Source organism: Hyperolius riggenbachi, chromosome 7 (assembly GCF_040937935.1).
Source record: "Hyperolius riggenbachi isolate aHypRig1 chromosome 7, aHypRig1.pri, whole genome shotgun sequence".
In the NCBI taxonomy this organism is placed as follows: Eukaryota; Metazoa; Chordata; class Amphibia; order Anura; family Hyperoliidae; genus Hyperolius; species Hyperolius riggenbachi.
In genome coordinates this window covers 27,142,042-27,161,954 of record NC_090652.1, presented here as the reverse complement: position 1 = coordinate 27,161,954, position 19,913 = coordinate 27,142,042, and the positions used below count along the sequence as shown (strand labels likewise).

At 43.5% G+C, this 19,913-nt stretch overlaps 1 protein-coding gene and 1 long non-coding RNA gene across 2 annotated transcripts in view; one reads left to right on the top strand and one right to left on the bottom strand.

Moving 5' to 3' along the window:
• LOC137524194 (uncharacterized) overlaps window positions 1-1,981 on the bottom strand; it is a 12,754-nt gene extending 10,773 nt beyond the window's left edge. Inside the window, exon 1 of the long non-coding RNA XR_011022642.1 lies at window positions 1,801-1,981. This is a non-coding gene — a long non-coding RNA (uncharacterized lncRNA). The remainder of the gene's footprint in view (window positions 1-1,800) is intronic.
• Window positions 1-19,913, top strand: part of LOC137524187 (serine/threonine-protein kinase NLK2) — a 69,181-nt gene that overhangs the window by 20,263 nt on the left and 29,005 nt on the right. The window contains exon 3 of the mRNA XM_068243773.1: window positions 17,841-17,896. Coding sequence (XP_068099874.1) covers window positions 17,841-17,896 — 56 coding nt within the window. The remainder of the gene's footprint in view (window positions 1-17,840; window positions 17,897-19,913) is intronic.

The following is a 19,913-nucleotide window of genomic DNA, read 5'->3' as shown; positions in this document are numbered from 1 at the left end:
CATGAATATTTACCCAAACGGACTCCACATCTTCGCAATCTTCCTCCATCTCATCGTTGAGGACAGCTGTAAGAGAATTCTTAACAAAGAGACAAACCCCTCCACCTTTTTTCCCTGTTCTATCCCTCCTAAACACATTGTATCCTTTTAAATTAGCTATCCAGTCATGGCTTTCATCCATGGACTTTGACTGGGCCATTCTAACACATGGATATTTTTTGTTTTAAACCATTCCATTGTTGCCCTGGCTTTATGTTTAGGGTCATTGTCCTGCTGGAAGGTGAACCTCCACCCCAGTCTCAAGTCTTTTGCAGACTCCAAGAGGTTTTCTTCCAAGATTGCCCTGTATTTGGCTCCATCCATCTTCCCATCAACTCTGACTAGCTTCCCTGTCCCTGTTGAAGAGATGCACCCCCAGAGCATGATGCTGCCACCACCATATTTGACAGTGGGGATGGTGTGTTCAGAGTGATCTGCAGTGGCAGTTTTCCGCCACACATAGCGTTTTGCATTTTGGCCAAAAAGTTCCATTTTGGTCTCATCTGACCAGAGCACCTTCTTCCACATGCTTGCTGTGTCCCCCACATGGCTTGTGGCAAACTGCAAACGGGACTTCTTATGCTTTTCTGTTAACAATGGCTTTCTTCTTGCCACTCTTCCACGACTAATAGTTGTCCTATGGACAGATTCCCCCACCTGAGCTGTAGATCTCTGCAGCTCGTCCAGAGTCACCATGGGCCTCTTGACTACATTTCTGATCAGCGCTCTTCTTGTTCGGCCTGTGAGTTTAGGTGGACGGCCTTGTCTTGGTAGGTTAACAGTTGTTCCATACTCCTTCCTTTTCTGAATGATTGTTTGAACAGTGCTCCGTGGGATGTTCAAGGCTTTGGAAATCTTTTTGTAGCCTAAGCCTGCTTTAAATTTCTCAGTAACTTTATCCCTGACCTGTCTGTTGTGTTCTTTGGACTTCATGGTGTTGTTGCTCCCAATATTCTCTTAGACAACCTCTGAGGCCGTCACAGAGCAGCTGTATTTGTACTGACATTAGATTACACACAGGTGCACTCTATTTAGTCATTAGCACTCATCAGGCAATGTCTATGGGCAACTGACTGCACTCAGACCAAAAGGGGCTGAATAATTACGCACACCCCACTTTGCAGTTATTGATTTTTAAAAAATGTTTGGAATCATGTATGAACTTCGTTCCACTTCTCACGTGTACACCACTTTGTATTGGTCTTTCACGTGGAATTCCAATACAATTGATTTATGTTAGTGGCAGTAATGTGAGAAAATGTGGATCTCTCTCTCTCTCTCACTCTCTCACTCACTCACTCACTCACTCACCCACTCACTCACTCACCCACTCACTCACTCACTCACTCACTCACTCTCTGTTCTCCACAGAATTTTTTTCCAGCCGGGTGGCTTGAGATGAAAATGCAGGGCAACTCTGCTTGCAGCATAGGAGGAGGTGAGGAGGTGAGCCGATGACAGCTGGGTGGTCACCAAATCTAGCTGGGTGGAGCACCCGGCTAAAAGAGCCTGGGGAGAACACTGACACACACACACGCACGCGCAAAGTACGAAATTCAGGCATTCTATAGAATGCCTGACCATTTTAGGCAAAGTATGAAATGTCTGTTTGTGTTACTTACTTTGCCGATTCTATAGAATGCTGGAATGTCGTACTTTGCCTGTAACATCCATACAGTGAATGTACAACCGACCGCCTGTAGATGTGAGTGGTCTCTCTCCTCTCCTGTTATGTCTGCAGCTCTCTTTTCTCTTCCTTACCTTGTCTCTTGTCTGTGCCTCTGCTTTGCTTTGTCAGTCTCACCAACGGCTGGTCTCTTCTTTAGTCTCTGCCTCTATTTTCTCACAAAAAATCATGCTTATTTCTTGTAGCAAGTAGAGCATTGTATCATGACTCTAAGCTTATTTTCTTTTCTGCATCATGGCCTTTCAGGCTCCTCCCCCTCACTAGCCTTCAACTGCCAAAAACCCAACTGCCATTTTTTCCCCCAGCACATTATGTCCAGCTTTTCTCTCATCTCTCCTGCTCATGGGCTCCCCCTGGTGGCAGCACCAGAAGGCTCCTTCACAGCAGCACTTTCCACAAACAGTAAATATCAGCATGCATGCACCCATCATCATCACCAGCCTCACTGACAGCATAGGTATGCAGCCGTTATGCTGGGTACACACTATGAAATTTTATATGTAGTGCATATATATTGCATTACTGAACATTACCGGAAGATAGTAGTAGGGATGTAATAACAAATCAATACATTGCAAAGTAAGCAGTTATAACATGGGAAGTAGAACAATAAATGATTCCCTGTGTAATTTGCTCATGTTTGATCCTCCATGGCAGTGTTTCCCCAGAATTTTTTTCCAGCCGGGTGGCATGAAAAAGTAGCCGGGTGGGGCAAGATGAGAGAATGCAGGGCTGGTGCTTCTGTGTGAAACTCTGCTCATAGCATAGGAGAAGGTGAGCTGATAACAGCCGGGTGCTCACCAAAACTAGCCGGGTGGGGCAAGATGAGAGAATGCAGGGCTGGTGCTTCTGTGTGAAACTCTGCTTATAGCATAGGAAGAGGTGAGCTGATAACAGCCGGGCGCTCACCAAAACTAGCCGGGTGGAGCACCTGGCTAAAAGAGCCTGGGGCGAACACTGCATGAACTTGCAGGTCAGCATCTTTACTGCTGGTAGACAAGGGGGGGGGGGGGGGGGGGGGGAAGCACAAACTGTCATTATGTATAAACACATCCGCTAACTATGTGAAAGGCTGAGAGATAAGTATATTGTTATTATTTAGTATTTATATAGCGCATCTTCCGCAGCGCTGTACAGAGTATATCGTCTTGTCACTAACTGTCCCTAAGAGGAGCTCACAATCTAATTCCCTACCATAGTCCTATGTCTATGTATGGTGTTGTGTATGTTTTTGCAGTCTAGGGCCAATTTAGGGGGGAGTCAATTAACCTATCAATATGTTTTTGGGATGTGGGAGGAAACCGGAGTGCCCGGAGGAAACCCACGCTGACACGGGTAGAACATACAAACTCCTTGCAGATGTTGACCTGGCTGGGATTTGAACCGAGGACCCAGCGCTGCAAGGCAAGAGCGCTACCCACTACGCCACCGTACATATGCTGAGATACTGCTTGCTTGGCAGTTGAACACCGCCATTATTTCCCACACTTACAGCAGAAGATCATTGTAAACTAATGGTTTTAGATGTCCATCTATGATTTTGTGGACACACTGAAGGATCCAATGAAAAATTGTAAATTTAAAAATCATTAAAACACATAAATAAAAAGTAGATTTTCTCCCAGAGTAAAATGTGCCATAAATTACTTGACTCCTATGTTTCTGCAGTTACATTAGGTAGTAGAGATCTGGCAGAACGGACAGGTTTTGGACTAACCAATCTCCTCATGAGATTCTCAGTGCTTTATTTATTTTCAAAAGCTCTCAATGAATGGCAGTCGCTCAGTCCAGCTGCCAGAATGATGTGCAAACAGGTGTTTGGGTGGGGGCTGCATCTATTAAAGAGAGTCTGAAGCGAGAATAAATCTCGCTTCAGACCTCATAGATAGCAGAGGCATGTGTGCCCCTGCTAAAACGCCGCTATCCCGCCGCTAAACGGGGTCCCTTCACCTCACAAATCCCCTCCGAGCAGCCGGGGATCTCTTCCTGGTTGGGGCAGGGCTAACCGCCGCAGCCCTGCCCCACGCACGTCTGTCAGCGCGTATCTCCGCCTCCCCCCCCCCCCCCCCCCTCTCAGTCTTCCTTCACTGAGAGGGGCAGGGGAGAGGCGGCGATGCGCCGCTGATAGACGCGACTGGAGGCAGGGCTGCAGCCATTAGCCCTGCCTCCAGGAAGAGGAAATATACGACCAATTTTACGACCAACTTTTGCGGGGATGGGTTTGGGGGTGAAGGGACCCCCGTTTAGCTGCGGGATAGCGGCGGTTTAGCAGGGGCACACGTGCCCCTGCTAACTATGAGCTCTCTCGCTTCAGAGTCTCTTTAATAGATCATTTCCAGGGAGTGCTTTTGTGAAGAATAAATTAAGTACTGAGAATCCTCCATGGGGAGATGGGCTAGTCCAGAACCTGTCAGTTCCATCAGATTTCTACAAACTACTGCAGATGACAGCAACATAATTTATAGCTAATTTTACTCTTATTTGTATATGTTTTCATGCATTTTAAATTTGAAACATTTTCACGATACTGGTTCTTTAAACGATTAAAAAAAAATACATTGGAAGAACTGTGTGTAAGAGTTAGGTGACACTTCTTATTGACTATATAGGTGGCTATAAACTGCAAGCTCTTGGGACAATGGCGGTACGGGCGCCGGAACTGGCTTAATATCAGTGGTTTGACATCGTTGTTCTGCTAATTAGCCGCATTTTCTCTGCTCTGCTGTACCTGGTGAAATGCTCAGAGCGTACTACTGGGATGTGCGGAGAAATCGTGGTTACTATGGCAACTCGCTTTTCCCAGATTAGGTCCCAGCGAATTTTCTTTCTTTCCCTTGTGGTTTTTTTCTGCTCTTGCACATTTGTAAAACTATTTAGCGGTCTTCCTCCCTGCTTTAAAAGATGAGCAACAGCTTAAAGTGAACCTCTGGACTAAAAATCTACTCAGCAGCACTGAAAAGGCTTGGTGTTTCTTTAACAGTTTCACAGCATCAGAACGTTGTTTTTCTTACCAAAGCATCATTTTTAGCTGCATTTTAGCTAAGCTCCGCCCCATCAAAGAAAACTGCCCAAGCATATTTCCTCTGATGCTGTGCAAAGGGATTTCCTATGTTGTTTTTCACATTGCCTAGCAACTTTGAGGGGTGATCAGCACACAGGACAGTTGGAACTGTGTCTCATGCTCCCTGTCACCTCTTTTTAACCAAAAAGATGGCTGCCATCATGGAATCAAACATTTGCCTGTTCTTTTAAAACAGGCTGGGTAAGAGATTATATTACCTGTGGTGATATATTGGGGTGCTGATGCTGTTAATGATAATAACAGAACATATTTGTCCTGTTTCTGTCTACTGGGTAAAACCTCAGATGTGTATTGGGCTTGGGAGTAATTGGTCACCTGGCCAGAGTAAACTGAAGTCTAATGTAATTCTGTATGTAGATGTCCATTACCTCTGCCCTATTGTCCAGCAGGGGAAACTGTGTGGACTGCTAATTAGCTGCCAATTGAGGAAGAATAGGCTGGTCGGCATGGCTTTTGAGTCTGGTGTCAGCCATTGTCCCATTATACAAGGCAAGCCTGCTAGAGTCTTGGGGGCAGGGGGAAGCTGACACCTGAATGTTTGAAATGTATTTCACAGCCTACTGGAAATTATTGAAGGGGTGAAGTCCTTTTGATACCATTTTTTACCTGTGGAAATTGAATTATTGGTGGACTTGAAAAGCCTCACTTAACAATCTCTTGATGTATAGACATTGTAAACTGGGGAAATTGGGCTAAGGAAGTCTTTTGTTGGGTGTGTGTACTATAGTGGATGTTGGATCTCTGGAAATCTAATTATGACGGAGGATGTAATTAAATCTAGCTTCCCCCCGTCCACACAGGCTTACAGCCTCGAGGCGAATATTTCATTATAAAAACCAGGGGACAGCTACCTCAAATCAGTTCTCTTCTGACGGTAGTGGCAGCCGGTCTCCTGGTCCAAGCTAGTGGACTCCTGGTCTAACCAGAATTGTGTCCGTCCACAAAAGTCCAAGGTTCTTCTATCTGGATTCCTGTATTTTTGGTAAGCAAATTGCTTGGTGTGTATCTTTGTAACTCTTAATTTTGTAACTTTTTTACTTTGTTTTTTTTGTAATCTTTTGTATATATTCTGTTCTGCATTGTTCCATGTTTTTCTGGAATATTAAATTATTATTTAATAAGCTTGACTTCTGCTGTGCTAAACTAACACTCATAGCCTAGAAGAGATTGAAGTGCAACTGTGTATAGTCCATGCCTATTTGTACGCTTGAGCAACACTACCATATGAAATTGTAATTGCATTGTGTGTGTGGGCATTTGTCATACGTTGGCCTAAAGCGAGCAGCTGACCCAACGTACGAAAAACGCCAGTGCGAGTAGCGACAGCAGAGTGGCTAACAGTATCGTTCGGAACGACTGTTAGTGGTTTTGCTTCATTACAGTGTAAGATTGCAACTGTGTGTGGGTGCGTGGCGTTCTCGTATTCGGCCTAAGCGCAAAGCTGACCCAAATACGAAAACGCAGATTGCGTGTTTAGCCCTCGACAGCTGAGGGAACGTGTCTAGCGAACCGCTAGTGGTGGCAGTGAGAAGTGTTCTGGGGGGTCACAGCCTTGTTTGTAGCTTAAATAAGGCTGCTCCCCGCTTGATCTGGTCAAACCCGCAGTCGGGAACCGCATACGCAGGCATGCCGCGGGTCGGTTCTTGACATTACCTATTTATTTTAATTAACATAACTAATGTAACTTAACCTATTTTAGTTCCTGGACGTAGTTTCTACGTCCAGGAACCATGCACGCTCCCGCGGCCGATCGCGCGCGTGCACGCATGCTCCCGGCCCGCAGTTCGATAGCCAGGCAATCAATGATATGGTGCCCAATCACTGATTCCTCTCCCCCGCTGAAAAAGCGACAGCTTCTCTCGGAAGCTGCGCTTTTTCTGGCTGTTGCCTCCCCCATGCGTCTCTCTAAGCGTATGTTACACTTAGTGACGTCATGTAAACAAATTCATGGCCGCCATCTTGTGGCCAAAAAGTAAAACTACAACTAAAAGTAAAAAAAATAAAACTAAACACACAATTACATTATAAAACTATTGATTACATCCCACCCTCCCAAAAATACCCAAATAAAATGTTTAATATAAAAAAAAAAAGAAAACATTAGAATAAAAAAAAAAAAACATGTAAATATTTACCTAAGGGTCTAAACTTTTTAAATATCAATGTAAAGATGAAATATTTCTATATATTTTTTTTTTTCATTTTAAACTTGTAAATAGTGATAGATGGAAAACGGAAAAAATGCTCCTTTATTTCCAAATAAAATCTTGTCGCCATACATTGTGATAGGGACATAATTTTAACGGTGTAATAACCGGGACATATGGGCAAATACAATACGTGAGTTTAAATTATGGAGGCATGTATTATTTTAAAACTATAATGGCTGAAAACTGAGAAATAATGAATTTTTTCCGTTTTTTTTCTTATTCTTCCTGTTAAAATGCATTTACAGTAAAGTGGCTCTTAGCAAAATGTACCCCCCAAAGAAAGCCTAATTGGTTATAGGCTAATCAATGGGAGGTGAACATTGCTCAAGGGAAAACGACGGAACGCGAATGGGTTAATGACAGTATGTTTGTTTGCTGATACAAATCCTGCAATAAATATGCAGTGTGTCTACTTCCTGCTTTCATGGAAGCAGACACAGGTTTAACGTGCGGTGTTAACAAATTAGCTGCTCTTCTGAGGACTGATGAGATTCCGGGGCTGACACAGCTCAGAGATAAAATTACACTGGGGATTAGTCACAGACGAGGGAGAATTAGATAGACTAAACTCTCTAAATACATACAGGGAGCATTTCTGTCTGATTTCCTTCTGTCCTGTGCAAGAGGTCAGCCATTTATCACAGGAGAGCATCATTGCGGGCTATTCTTCTGTTTTCTGGACGCAGGTCACAAGAGAAAATTATATTGTTGAAAGCTTGACGGCTGGTAAAGCGGACCTGATCTCACAACTTCCTCTCTGCTTAAAAGATAAGCAACAGCATAATAACCTTCACAGAAAAACAGTTCTTTGTTACAGCTGAAACAAATCCTGCAATAAATCTGCAGTGTGTCTACTTCCTGCTTTCACAGAAGCAGGCATATTGCTAACATTCTGTGTTAACCAACTAGCTGCTCTGCCGTGGCAGCCAGCTGACACAGCTGAGAGATTAAATTACAGCTTGTGATTAGTCACAGATGGGGAAGGAACTAGACAGGCTAAACTCTCTAGATACACACATGGTGCATTTCTCTGTTTTCCTTCTGTCCTGTGCAAGAGTTCAGGTCCAATTTAATAGGGAATTATTCTTGCAGTAACGCGATGATCTGTGCTCCAAAAATTAAAAACATTAAAGAGGAGATGTTAGGTATAAGGTCTCAGAGAAAATAAACACATATATCAGTAGCTAAAGATTGGCTGTACTTACATTACATATGCATTTCACTGTCCATGTTTGTACTTCACAGAATTTGTATATAGTATATGCAGAGAATGATGCTCCTGACAGCTCATGGCAGGTTCCATGTTTGTCTGTCTCCTATGAAGCCAAATGTGTCGTCATGTCCTGCCTGCTTCCTGATGATTCCACTCTCACAAACGCTGGTAATGAATAACACTACTGTGCAGTGAATATTAATTAGCCATGTGGCTAGGAACAATAGCGGACTCCTGCAGTGTACTCTGCCCTGAGATTTATTAGTGCTGTGAGCTAGACTGTTACATGCTGTTGAAACTTGAGCCTCACTAGCAGCCAGGGGAGGGCCCCAGAATGCTTTGCAGCATCTGTTATTCGGCTTGCGTCCTCCTTAGGAGCCTGGGAATACGGAGCCTTGGTGTCAGCAAACATCTAAAGTAAGAGAGATTTTTAACTGCAGTATTGCCTTTTTGGCTTCCTTCTAAACTGTTTAACACAGGAGAATAGAGGTTTAAATTAGCTTTTGCAGCCTGACAGTTACTCTTTAAAGAGGAGCTTTACTGAATGCAAATAATGATTCAAATTTCTTATTTTAAAATATTTATAGTTTATTTACTGTATATACTCGAGTATAAGTCTACAATAGTCTAATTCACTGTATAAAAGTATAGGGGTCGGCTTATACACGAGTCACGGGCAACACTGAGCAATGTGTGCTGCAATTTACATTTGCAGCAATCTTCCCAGCAGTAAGTGACATTTTAAGGCTGGATCCACACTATAAGTGCTTTTGTGAGCGCTTGTTAAAAAATCGCTCCCATTCACTCTCACATTAACCATTTCAGCCTTCAGTCGTTTTCACTTTATGCATCCGAGCAATTATCACCTCCCATTCATTAGCCTATAACTTTATCACTACTTATCACAATGAACTGAATCTTGTTTTTTCCGCCACCAATTAGGCATTCTTTGGGTGGTACATTTTGCTAAGAGTCCCTTTACTGTAAATGCATTTTAACAGGAAGAATAAGAAAAAAACGGAAAAAATTCATTATTTCTCAGTTTTCAGCCATTATAGTTTTAAAATAATACATGCCTCCATAATTAAAACTCACATATTGTATTTGCCCATATGTCCCGGTTATTACACCGTTTAAATTATGTTCCTATCACAATGTATGGCGACAATATTTTATTTGGAAATAAAGATGCATTTTTTCCGTTTTGCATCCATCACTATTTACAAGTTTAAAATGTAAAAAAAATAGAAATTTCATCTTTACACTGATATTTAAAAAGTTTAGACCCTTAGGTAAATATTTACATGTTTTTTTTTCTTTTTTTATTGTAATTTTTTTTGTTTTTTTTGTTTTTGTATTAAACATTTTATTTGGGTAGTTTTGGGAGGGTGGGATGTAAACAGTAATTTTTTTTATGTCAATATGAGTTGATTTTTTTTTTTTTTTTACATTTAGTTGTAGTTTTACTTTTTGGCCACAAGATGGCAGCCATGAGTTTGTTTACATGACGTCACTCTAAGCGTAACATATACACTTAGAGGGACGCATGGGGACGCAAGAGCCAGAAAAAGCGAAGCTTCCGAGAGAAGCTGTCGCTGTTTCTGCAGGGGAGAGGAATCAATCATTGGGCACCATGACCCGATTGATACCTGGGCTAGCGATCCACGGCCGGGAGCGCACATGGCCTCCTGGACGTAGCTGCTACGTCCAGGAGGCTAAATGGTTATAATCGTGGCAAAAATCGCCATGTAGGTTTTTTCGCATACGAAATCACTGCGATTTTTACCGCAATTTTAATTAAAGTGAATGGGAGCGATATATATATATATATTTTTTTTTTTACAAGCGCTCAGCAAGCGCTAATGAAACGCAAGCGCTCACAAAAGTACTTATAGGCCCCATTCACACTAGAGCGTTTTACCGGTGATTTCTTCAAAATGATCAAACGCTAACACTTTTGAAAGTGCTAGTGTGATAAAACCCTATGGGCCCGCTCTTACTTGGGAGATTTGCGCTAATCGCCGTAAATCGCAAAACCATTTTCAGGCGTAGCCTGCGATTTCCCGACGAACGCGTTTCAGTGCTATAGAAGCGCTAAACGCGATCGTGGAGAAATCGACGCACTGTGCAGTGATTTTTCCGCATGAAATCATGGAAAAATCACTCCCGCAAAACGCCGGCAAAAATCGCCAGCGTTTTGCGCTTCTAAGTGTGAATGGGGCCTTAGTGTGGATCCAGCCTAAGGAAAGGAAACGCAAAGAAAACACTGGTTTGAAAGTCCTGGCCACAACAATTAAGGGCTTATTTCTACTGCACACAGATTCTGGATGCAGAAAACTGACTCCAATGAATGCCTATGGGAAATCTGCACCAGAAAAATCGTGTTTAGTGGAAACCGGCCCATAGACATTCAATGGAGTCAGTTTTTCTGCATCCAGAATCTGCGTGTTGTGGAAACAGGACCTAACAAAAAAAGGGGGGCAGGGGGAAATACTGGGGTGCATAAAAGGGAGTGAATAATTGCAGCACTTGGGGGCCTGGAGGAGTTATGGGTTCCCTTAAGGGACAGGAGGGGTTAATGGCTGCAATACTGTATGCAGTGCAGTCATTAACCCCTCCTGGTCCCCAAGTGCCACCATTTAACTTTTGCTGGGTAGACTTATACTTGTCAAAATTCCCGCTTAAAGATAGTCTGAAGCCTTAAAAATTCCTCTTTTTACTGGCCATTTCTGTTAAGCAGTATGAGCATAGCTAAAACGCTGCATTCCCGCGGCAGAACTATGTATTTAAACCCCCCCCCCCCCCAAATCCTGGGGGAAAATTCCACGACTTACCAGGTCTTAGCGCAGTAGCTCTGCTTCCAGTCGCGTCAATCTCCGCCTCTCCCCGCCCCTTTCGGTGACAGACTACTAAGGGGACGGGAGGAGGCGGTGATCGGCGGGATTTGATGCGAGCAGAGGCAGAGCTACAGCACTAAGCTCTGCCTCTACCAGGTAGGAGCCCCAAATTTTGCCCTGGGGATTTGGGGGGTTTAATTACATAGTTCTGCCGTGGGAATGCAGCGTTTTAGCTATGCTCATACTGCTTAAAGAGGAGCCGTCAGCCATACTATCTCAGTAAAAAAAAAAAACATAAGTAGATAAATACTTGCTCTACTTACATAACATATGTATTGCACTGTCCACGTTATTATTCCTGTGAATTTTATAAAGGAAAAGTAGAGAATTCTATTCTAGACAGTTTCCATATTTACTGTGGCTATTTTGAAGCCAGTCGTGATGTAATATACGCCCTTAGTCTCATCTGTCTGATTCGCCCGTCTTTCACTATAGAAAGTGCATTGTTTCAGCCTGAGAAATTTTGTCCAATCAGAGAGGAAAAGAGGTGTGGGAGGAGAAAACAGGAGGGAAAGAGGCTTCAGCCAATCTGGGGGGAAGTAGGGAAGCAAAAAAAAAAAAAAAGACAACCCAGCATGCCCTGCAACTTCTTTTGTGTACCAAATTTTGTGTGTACCAAATAAGAGTCATGTAAACTGGGGAATGATAATTTATCAACAAGAAAAGTAATATTGATTTTAATTTTTGGATTGCCTGATTAGCATCCTTATTACTTGTTTACCAGATAAAAATAAAGAATTGATTTTTGATTTTATGCCCGACAGTTACTCTTTATCATACATGTCAAGTAAAAAGAGGATTTTTTTTTTAAGACTTCAGAGTCTCTTTAAGAGGGTTGAATATTGGAGTCGACTTATATACGAGGTCGACTCCGGGAACCCAAAATGGCTCCGACTCCTTAGCCTAATACTTACCAGGGCTGTGGATTTTGTACAAAATCATCCAACTCCTCAGTTTGAGAAATCACCGACTCCTGACTCCGGGTACCCAAAATTGCTCCAACTCTGACTCCACAGCCCTGATAGATAGAAAGAGAAAATTAACATACAAATGTGTATCCTGAATAATTTGACTGCATTATACTACACGTCAGTATAGGGCCTCTTTAAAGTGGGCCTGAACTCTTGCACACAACCTGTATGTATTTAGAGGGTTTAGCCTGTGTAATCCCCCTCATCACCACTGTATTTTTATCCCTCAGCTGTGTCAGCTCAGGCAGCCTCAGCAGATCAGCTAATTTGCAAAACACACCCTATGTCTGCTTCCATGAAATCAGGAAGTAGACACACTGCTTATTTATTGCAGGATTTATATCAGCTGTAACAAATGTTTTTCTTTATGGGCACCCGAGGGGAAAATAAACTGAGATAAACAATTGTATCTGTCCTCCTCCTTCTAAAAATGACCTTTTTAGTAGTCCCACATTTTTTATTTTATATTTAAATCTACTTTTTAAGTTTTTTCTGCTTCATGGCCTTGACTCAATGACGCATTCATTGAAGTATGCCAGAGCTAAAATCTATGAACTATTGATCCTTTTTATCTCTTTCCTGCTCTCAGAAGCTCTTTACTGCCAGGAAAGTGTTTTATTGTAGGATTTGTATCAGCTGTAAGAATGAAATGTTTTTCTTTAAAGGTTATTATGCTGTTGTGTGTATTTTAGAACAGAGAGGAAGTTCTGAGTTCAGGTCCGGCTTTAAAATGCTCATGAAATCTTTCTTTGATCGCCATCGGTCAAGTTATCGGTATATTAACCACTTGCCGTCCGCCCACAGCCGATGGGCGGTGGCAAAGTGGACGCCGAAAGGACCGCAATACGCCATTCGGGGGCGGCTCCTTCCGGCTCTGCGGGGCAGCGATCGCGTCACTGGTGAAGCTTGCTGCCCCTGGCAACACGCTCCACCCACCCGCGACGTCATCCCGCCGGCCGGTAGTAAGTGCCGGCGGGATGTAAATACTCGATCGCCGCATACAAAGTGTATTATACAGGCTGCCTCCTGCCCTGGTGGTCCCAGTGATCGAGGGACCAACAGGGCAGGCTGCAGCCACCCTAAGTCGCACCCAAACACACTGATCTGCCACCCCCTGCCCTCTGATCGCCCACAGCACCCCTCAGACCCCCCCTGCCCACCCCCCAGACCACTGTTTGCACCCAATCACCCCCCTAATCACCCATCACTCCCTGTCACTTTTTTTTATTAGGTCCTAATCTGCCCTCTGGGGTCTCCTGATCACACCCCCACACCCTCAGATCCTCCCCAGACCCCCCCCCCGTGTACTGTTTACATCTATTCTCTCCACTAATCACCCGTCAATCACCCCCTGTCACTAACACTGCCCCCTGGGGGCTACTGATCGCCCACCACACCCTCACATCCTCAACCCCCCCCCCCCCCCCCGTGTACTGTATACATCTATCCTCCCCTGTAATCGCCCGTCAATCACCCCGTCACTGCCACCAATCAGATCAGACCCTAACCTGCCTCTTACGGGCATCTGATCACCCGCCCGCACCCTCAGATTACCCCCAGAGCCACTCTCAGATCACCTCCAAAGTGCATTGCTTACATCTGTTCTGCCATCTAATCGCCTACTAATCACCCATCAATCACCCCCTGTCACCGCTACCAATCAGATCAGACCCCTATCTGCCCCTAGGGCACCCAATCACCTGCCCACACCCTCAGAACGCCCTCAGACCCCAGCCCTGATCACCTCGCCAGTGCATTGCTTGCATCTATTCCTCCCTCTAATCACACCTTGAGACACCCATCAATCACCACCTGTCACCCCCTAGCACACCTACCCATCAGATCAGGCCCTAATTTGCGCCGTGTGGGCTCCTGATCACTTGGCCAAACCCTCAGATCCCCCTCAGACCCCCTTCCGATCACCTCCCCAGTGCATTGATTGCATCTATTTTCCCCTCTAACCACCCCCTGAGACACCCATCAATCACCTCCTGTCACCCCCCTAGCACTCCTATCCATCAGATCAGGCCCAATACAACCTGTCATCTAAGAGGCCACCCTGCTTATGACAGGTTCCACAAAATTCGCCCCCTCATAGACCACCTGTCATCAAAATTTGCAGATGCTTATACCCCTGAACAGTCATTTTGAGGCATTTGGTTTCCAGACTACTCCTCAAATTTTTGGGCACCTAAAATGCCAGGGCAGTATAGGAACCTCACAAGTGACCCCATTTTAGAAAAAAAAGACACCCCAAGGTATTCCGTTAGCTGTATGACGAGTTCATAGAAGATTTTATTTTTTGTCAAAAGTTAGCGGAAATTGATTTTTATTGTTTTTTTTCACAAAGTGTCATTTTCCACTAACTTTGGACAAAAAAATATCTTCTATGAACTCACCATACACCTAACGGAATACCTTGGTGCGTCTTCTTTCTAAAATGGGGTCACTTGTGGGGTTCCTATACTGCCCTGGCATTTTAGGGGCCCTAAACCATGAGTAGTCTAGAAACCAAATGCCTCAAAATGACCCGTGAACAGGACGTTGGGCCCCTTAGCGCACCTAGGCTGCAAAAAAGTGCCACACGTGGTATTGCCGTACTCAGGAGAAGTAGTATAATGTGTTTTGGGGTGTATTTTTACACATACCCATGCTGGGTGGGAGAAATATCTCTGTAAATGACAATTTTTTGATTTTATTTTTTTACACACAATTGTCCATTTACAGAGATATTTCTCCCACCTAGCATGGGTATGTGTAAAAAATACACCCAAAAACACATTATACTACTTCTCCTGAGTACGGCGATACCACATATGTGGCACTTTTTTGCACCCTAACTGCGCTAAGGGGCCCAAAGTCCAATGAGTACCTTTAGGATTTCACAGGTCATTTTGAGACATTTGGTTTCAAGACTACTCCTCACGGTTTAGGGCCCCTAAAATGCCAGGGCAGTATAGGAACCCCACAAATGACCCCATTTTAGAAAGAAGACACCAAAAGGTATTCTGTTAAGAGTACGGTGAGTTCATAGAATATTTTATTTTTTGTCACAAGTTAGCGGAAAATGACACTTTGCGGAAAAAAAAAACAATAAAAATCATTTTACGCTAACTTGTGACAAGAAATAAAATCTTCTATGAACTCACCATACTCCTAACGGAATACCTTGGGGTGTCTTCTTTCTAAAATGGGGTCATTTGTGGGGTTCCTATACTGCCCTGGCATTTTAGGGGCCCTAAACCGTGAGGAGTAGTCTTGAAACCAAATGTCTCAAAATGACCTGTGAAATCCTAAAGGTGCTCATTGGACTTTGGGCCCCTTAGCGCAGTTAGGCTGCAAAAAAGTGCCACACATGTGGTATTGCCGTACTCAGGAGAAGTAGTATAATGTGTTTTGGGGTGTATTTTTACACATACCCATGCTGAGTGGGAGAAATATCTCTGTAAATGGACAATTGTGTGTAAAAAAAAAAAAAAAAAAAAAAAAAAATCAAAAAATTGTCATTTACAGAGATATTTCTCCCACCCAGCATGGGTATGTGTAAAAATACACCCCAAAACACATTATACTACTTCTCCTGAGTACGGCAATACCACATGTGTGGCACTTTTTTGCAGCCTAACTGCGCTAAGGGGCCCAAAGTCCAATGAGCATCTTTAGGCTTTACAGGGGTGCTTACAATTAGGCACCCCCAAAATGCCAGGACAGTAAACACACCCCACAAATGACCCCATTTTGAAAAGTAGACACTTCAAGGTATTCAGAGAGGAGCATGGTGAGTCCGTGGCAGATTTCGTTTTTTTTTTTTTTTTTTTTTTTTTGTCGCAAGTTAGCAGAAATGGAAACTTTTTTTTTTTCTGTCGCAGTCATTTTCCGCTAACTTGTGACAAAAAATAAAATCTTCTATGAACTCACTATGCCTCTCAGTGAATACTTTGGGATGTTGTCTTTCCAAAATGGGGTCATTTGGGGGGTATTTATACTATCCTGGAATTTTAGCCCCTCATGAAACATGACAGGGGGTCAGAAAAGTCAGAGATGCTTCAAAATGGGAAAATTCACTTTTTGCACCATAGTTTGTAAACGCTATAACTTTTACCCAAACCAATAAATATACACTGAATTGTTGTTGTTTTTTTTAATCAAAGACATGTAGCAGAATAAATTTGGACAAAAATGTATACAGAGATTTTACTTTATTTGACAAATTTTATCACAGAAAGTTAAAAAAAAATCATTTTTTTGACAAAATTCATGTCTTTTTTAATGAATATAATAAAAACTAAAAATCGCAGCAGCAATCAAATAGCACCAAAAAGAAAGCTGTATTGACAAGAAAAGGAGGTAAAATTCATTTAGGGCTCCTTCACATCAGAGCTTGCGTTGGAGAACGCTCAAAGCATACGTTTTGTTGTATGCCTTTTACTGCGTTTTGATATGCGTTGCACTGCAGTGAGTGTGCGTTTTTAATCCGTTTTCAATCCGTTACTGCACATAGAAAAACGCAGGTAATTTTTTTTTCTTTTAGTTGTCAACTTTCTACATTGTTCCTCTGTTGCATTCTGGGACTGATTGCCTGCGTTAACGGATTAAAAACGCGCATAGTGTGCGTTTTACATTGACTAACATTGTAACGCATAAAGCTAGCGTTGGCCAAAAAACTGCGCCTGGGTGCAGTGGAACGCAACGCACAAAAAGGCTGCGTTATATGTGAAAGCTAAAATGAAAGTCTATGGACTTTCATTTCACCTTGGGTAACGCAAACTTTATCCTTTGCGTTGAAACGCAGAAAATCTGCCCTAATGTGAAAGAGCCCTTAGGTGGTAGGTTGTATGACCGAGCAATAAACCGTGAAAGCTGCAGTGGTCTGAATGGAAAAAAGGCTCTGGTCCTTAAGGGGTAGAAAGACTGTGGTCCTCAAGTGGTTAATTTTCGTTGGGCTGTAAAGGTGGCCATACACTGATAGATTTGCAGCAGATTCGACTATCAAATCGAATCTGACAGGAATCCATCTGATGTGTGCCACACACAAGGAACAGATTTCCAATAGATTTCAGAATTAAATCTATTGAAAATTGATCTAAATGCATTATTGCAACATTATGCTTGGCATACACTGGTCGATCCGGCGGCCGATTAGCCACCGGATCGACCCCCGCGTGCGCGCGGATCAATTCCTGCTCGTCCCCGCCGGTGCTTCTTATCACCCACTCGATTCGCCGCTATTGTCCGCCTGCGGGGATCGAGCGCGACATCGATCCCCGCGGTGATCGGACATGTCGGATATTATCAATCGAGCCATGAGGCTCGTTTGATAATCCTCCCCTCGACGCCGTGTGTGCCCAGCATTAGATCCAATGCAACTGTATGGGCCATCAATCTGCTGCCAGCAGCAGCTCGACCTAGATCTTCCATCCTGTCAGATGGATCAAATCGATCGATCAGCAGTTTGATTGTGCATCGATTTGTGATCGATCGCTGAAATCGACCAGTGTATGGGCCCCTTAAGTGTGTGTGTGTGTGTGTGTGTGTGTGTGTGTGTGTGTGTGTGTGTGTGTGTGTGTGTTGCTGGGAAGTTTACATGAATAGGCAATGGTGAGTATAGGGAGCGCTGGGCAGTTACATCGATGTTTGTCATAGGGTAATTCTTCCTGTAGAGTGGATTGGGTCTGTATTGTTGATTGTGTGAGACCCATTAGGCCCCAGCCCTTCACTAAATGCTCTGTCCTGTTTTCTAGGTGCTCTCCGCCCTGGATATCCTGCAGCCTCCTCAGATTGACTGCTTCGAAGAGATGTATCCTGCTTCAGCCTGACTGCCAGGCTCCTGACCCACCTTCACTGTTGGGCCGACTAATGCCACTATCTGTGTGTGTGTGTGGGGGGGGGGGGGGGGCACAAAGGTCATTTCTTGAGGTGAGAGTGATAGAGGGGCTGCCATATTGTTTCCTTTGTTGCCTAGCGGTCCTGCTGATATTCTGGCATCAGAAGTGTCTGAATCACAAGCATGCAGATAATCTAGTCAGATTTCAGTCAGAGCACCTGATCTGCATGCTTGTTCAGGGTCTATGGCTAAAAGTATTGAAGGCAGAGGATCAACAGAACACCCAAACAATCTGCATTGTTTAAAAATAAATAAATATGGCAGCCTCCGTATTATTCATACCTCAGGTTTCCAGTAAAAGTAGTTGTATCGTCCAAAAATAGAAAAAAATTGCCAGAAAGTAGTGCCCCCAAAATCTGTTTTTTTTTTTACTTCTAAAATAGGTCCCTATATGTCCCCCATATTTGTTTTGTGGGTGCTTTTGCCTAACTGTAGGAACTGTGCAGTGGGATTTTTTTTTTTTAATATATATATAGCTACGGTAACAAACTTATCTCCGCATACAAATAACAGAAAGCTTCCCATTTTTGATAAGGACACCATGACCAGAATGTAATTACATTTCAAGTGGATCCGAGACAAATTTTTGCTGCCTTTATTTTTTTTGCCCCTTACATATAGTTTATTGGGCATTCTTTTCCCCAGATGCTTTTTTAAATTTTATTTATTACCTAATTGCATGGAAATTAATGTATTCAGGCTCCCAGCTCCTCCAGCAGCTAGGCATTCTGAGTCCCATGCTGTAAGTGCTCATGGGAGCTTAAAGGAATACTGTAGGGTGGGTCGGGGGAAAAGGAGTTGAACTTACCCGGTGCTTCTAATGGTCCCCCGCAGACATCCTGTGCCCGCGCAGCCACTCACTGATGCTCTGGCCCCGCCTCCGCTTCACTTCTGGAATTTCAGACTTTAAAGTCTGAAAGCCACTGCGCCTGCATTGCCATGTCCTCGCTCCCGCTGATGTCACCAGGAGCATACTGCTCAGGCCCAGTATGGTCTGTGTCTGTGCAGTACACTCCTGGTGCGGGGGACCATTAGAAGCCCCGGGTAAGTTCAACTCCTTTTCCCCCGAACCTCCCCCCCCACTACAGTATCCCTTTAATCTGGGGAGGAGGAAGCTTTTGCTGAAGCATGCACAAGATTTCAGAGGCAAAGGGGTGGAGAGGGGAGTAAGGTTTGCACAGGCTGAGGGCTGGAGATGCCGAGCAGCTTGCCTGTGTGATGACAAGCAGAATATGGCTGCTGTCATTGTATCTCAGGAAGAAATAATCATATACTGTTGAAGCTGCTTGCAGCTAGATTTACTGTGTAAACCATTTAAACTTTAGATAAGAAATATAGACAAGTTACTTGCTATAGTTAGTTTTTCATCTCAGATCCGCTTTAAATTTACATAGCGATGTTAGCCAGTTGTTTGGGTGATGTTTGCTGCGGGAGGGACAGTAAGCTGAGGCAGCAGGGAGGGAAAATTAACTCTGAGCTGGGTTGAAAAGAAAAAAGGGCAGAAGTGATATCACTGTTGGCATCAGAAAGAAAAAGTAAAAATGAAAAACAAATATTCTTTTCTTTTTTTTCATATCTAACAGTGAACACTAAAAACAGGATAAGTCCTTTCTTATTGGATTATTTTTCTTATTTTTTCTGTTAATATGGAGTTTCATCCCACTTTTATACCACCAGCTAGGGTGGCGGGAGCACAAAACCCACCTAATACTGCTATTTGGAGGGATGGGGGGCTAATTGGTGGAGCAGACTGGTCTGTACATGCATATAGGCACCCGGTATATCAAGTTGAACTAGGGTTGCCTACTCATCCCTTTAAATACCGGCACATATGAATTATACATGCCTTGTGGCTAGTTAGATGCAGTTTAAGCACTGATTATGTGTGAGTAGCCTCAGAACCTGTATAACTTAGATGTGTAGGTATTTA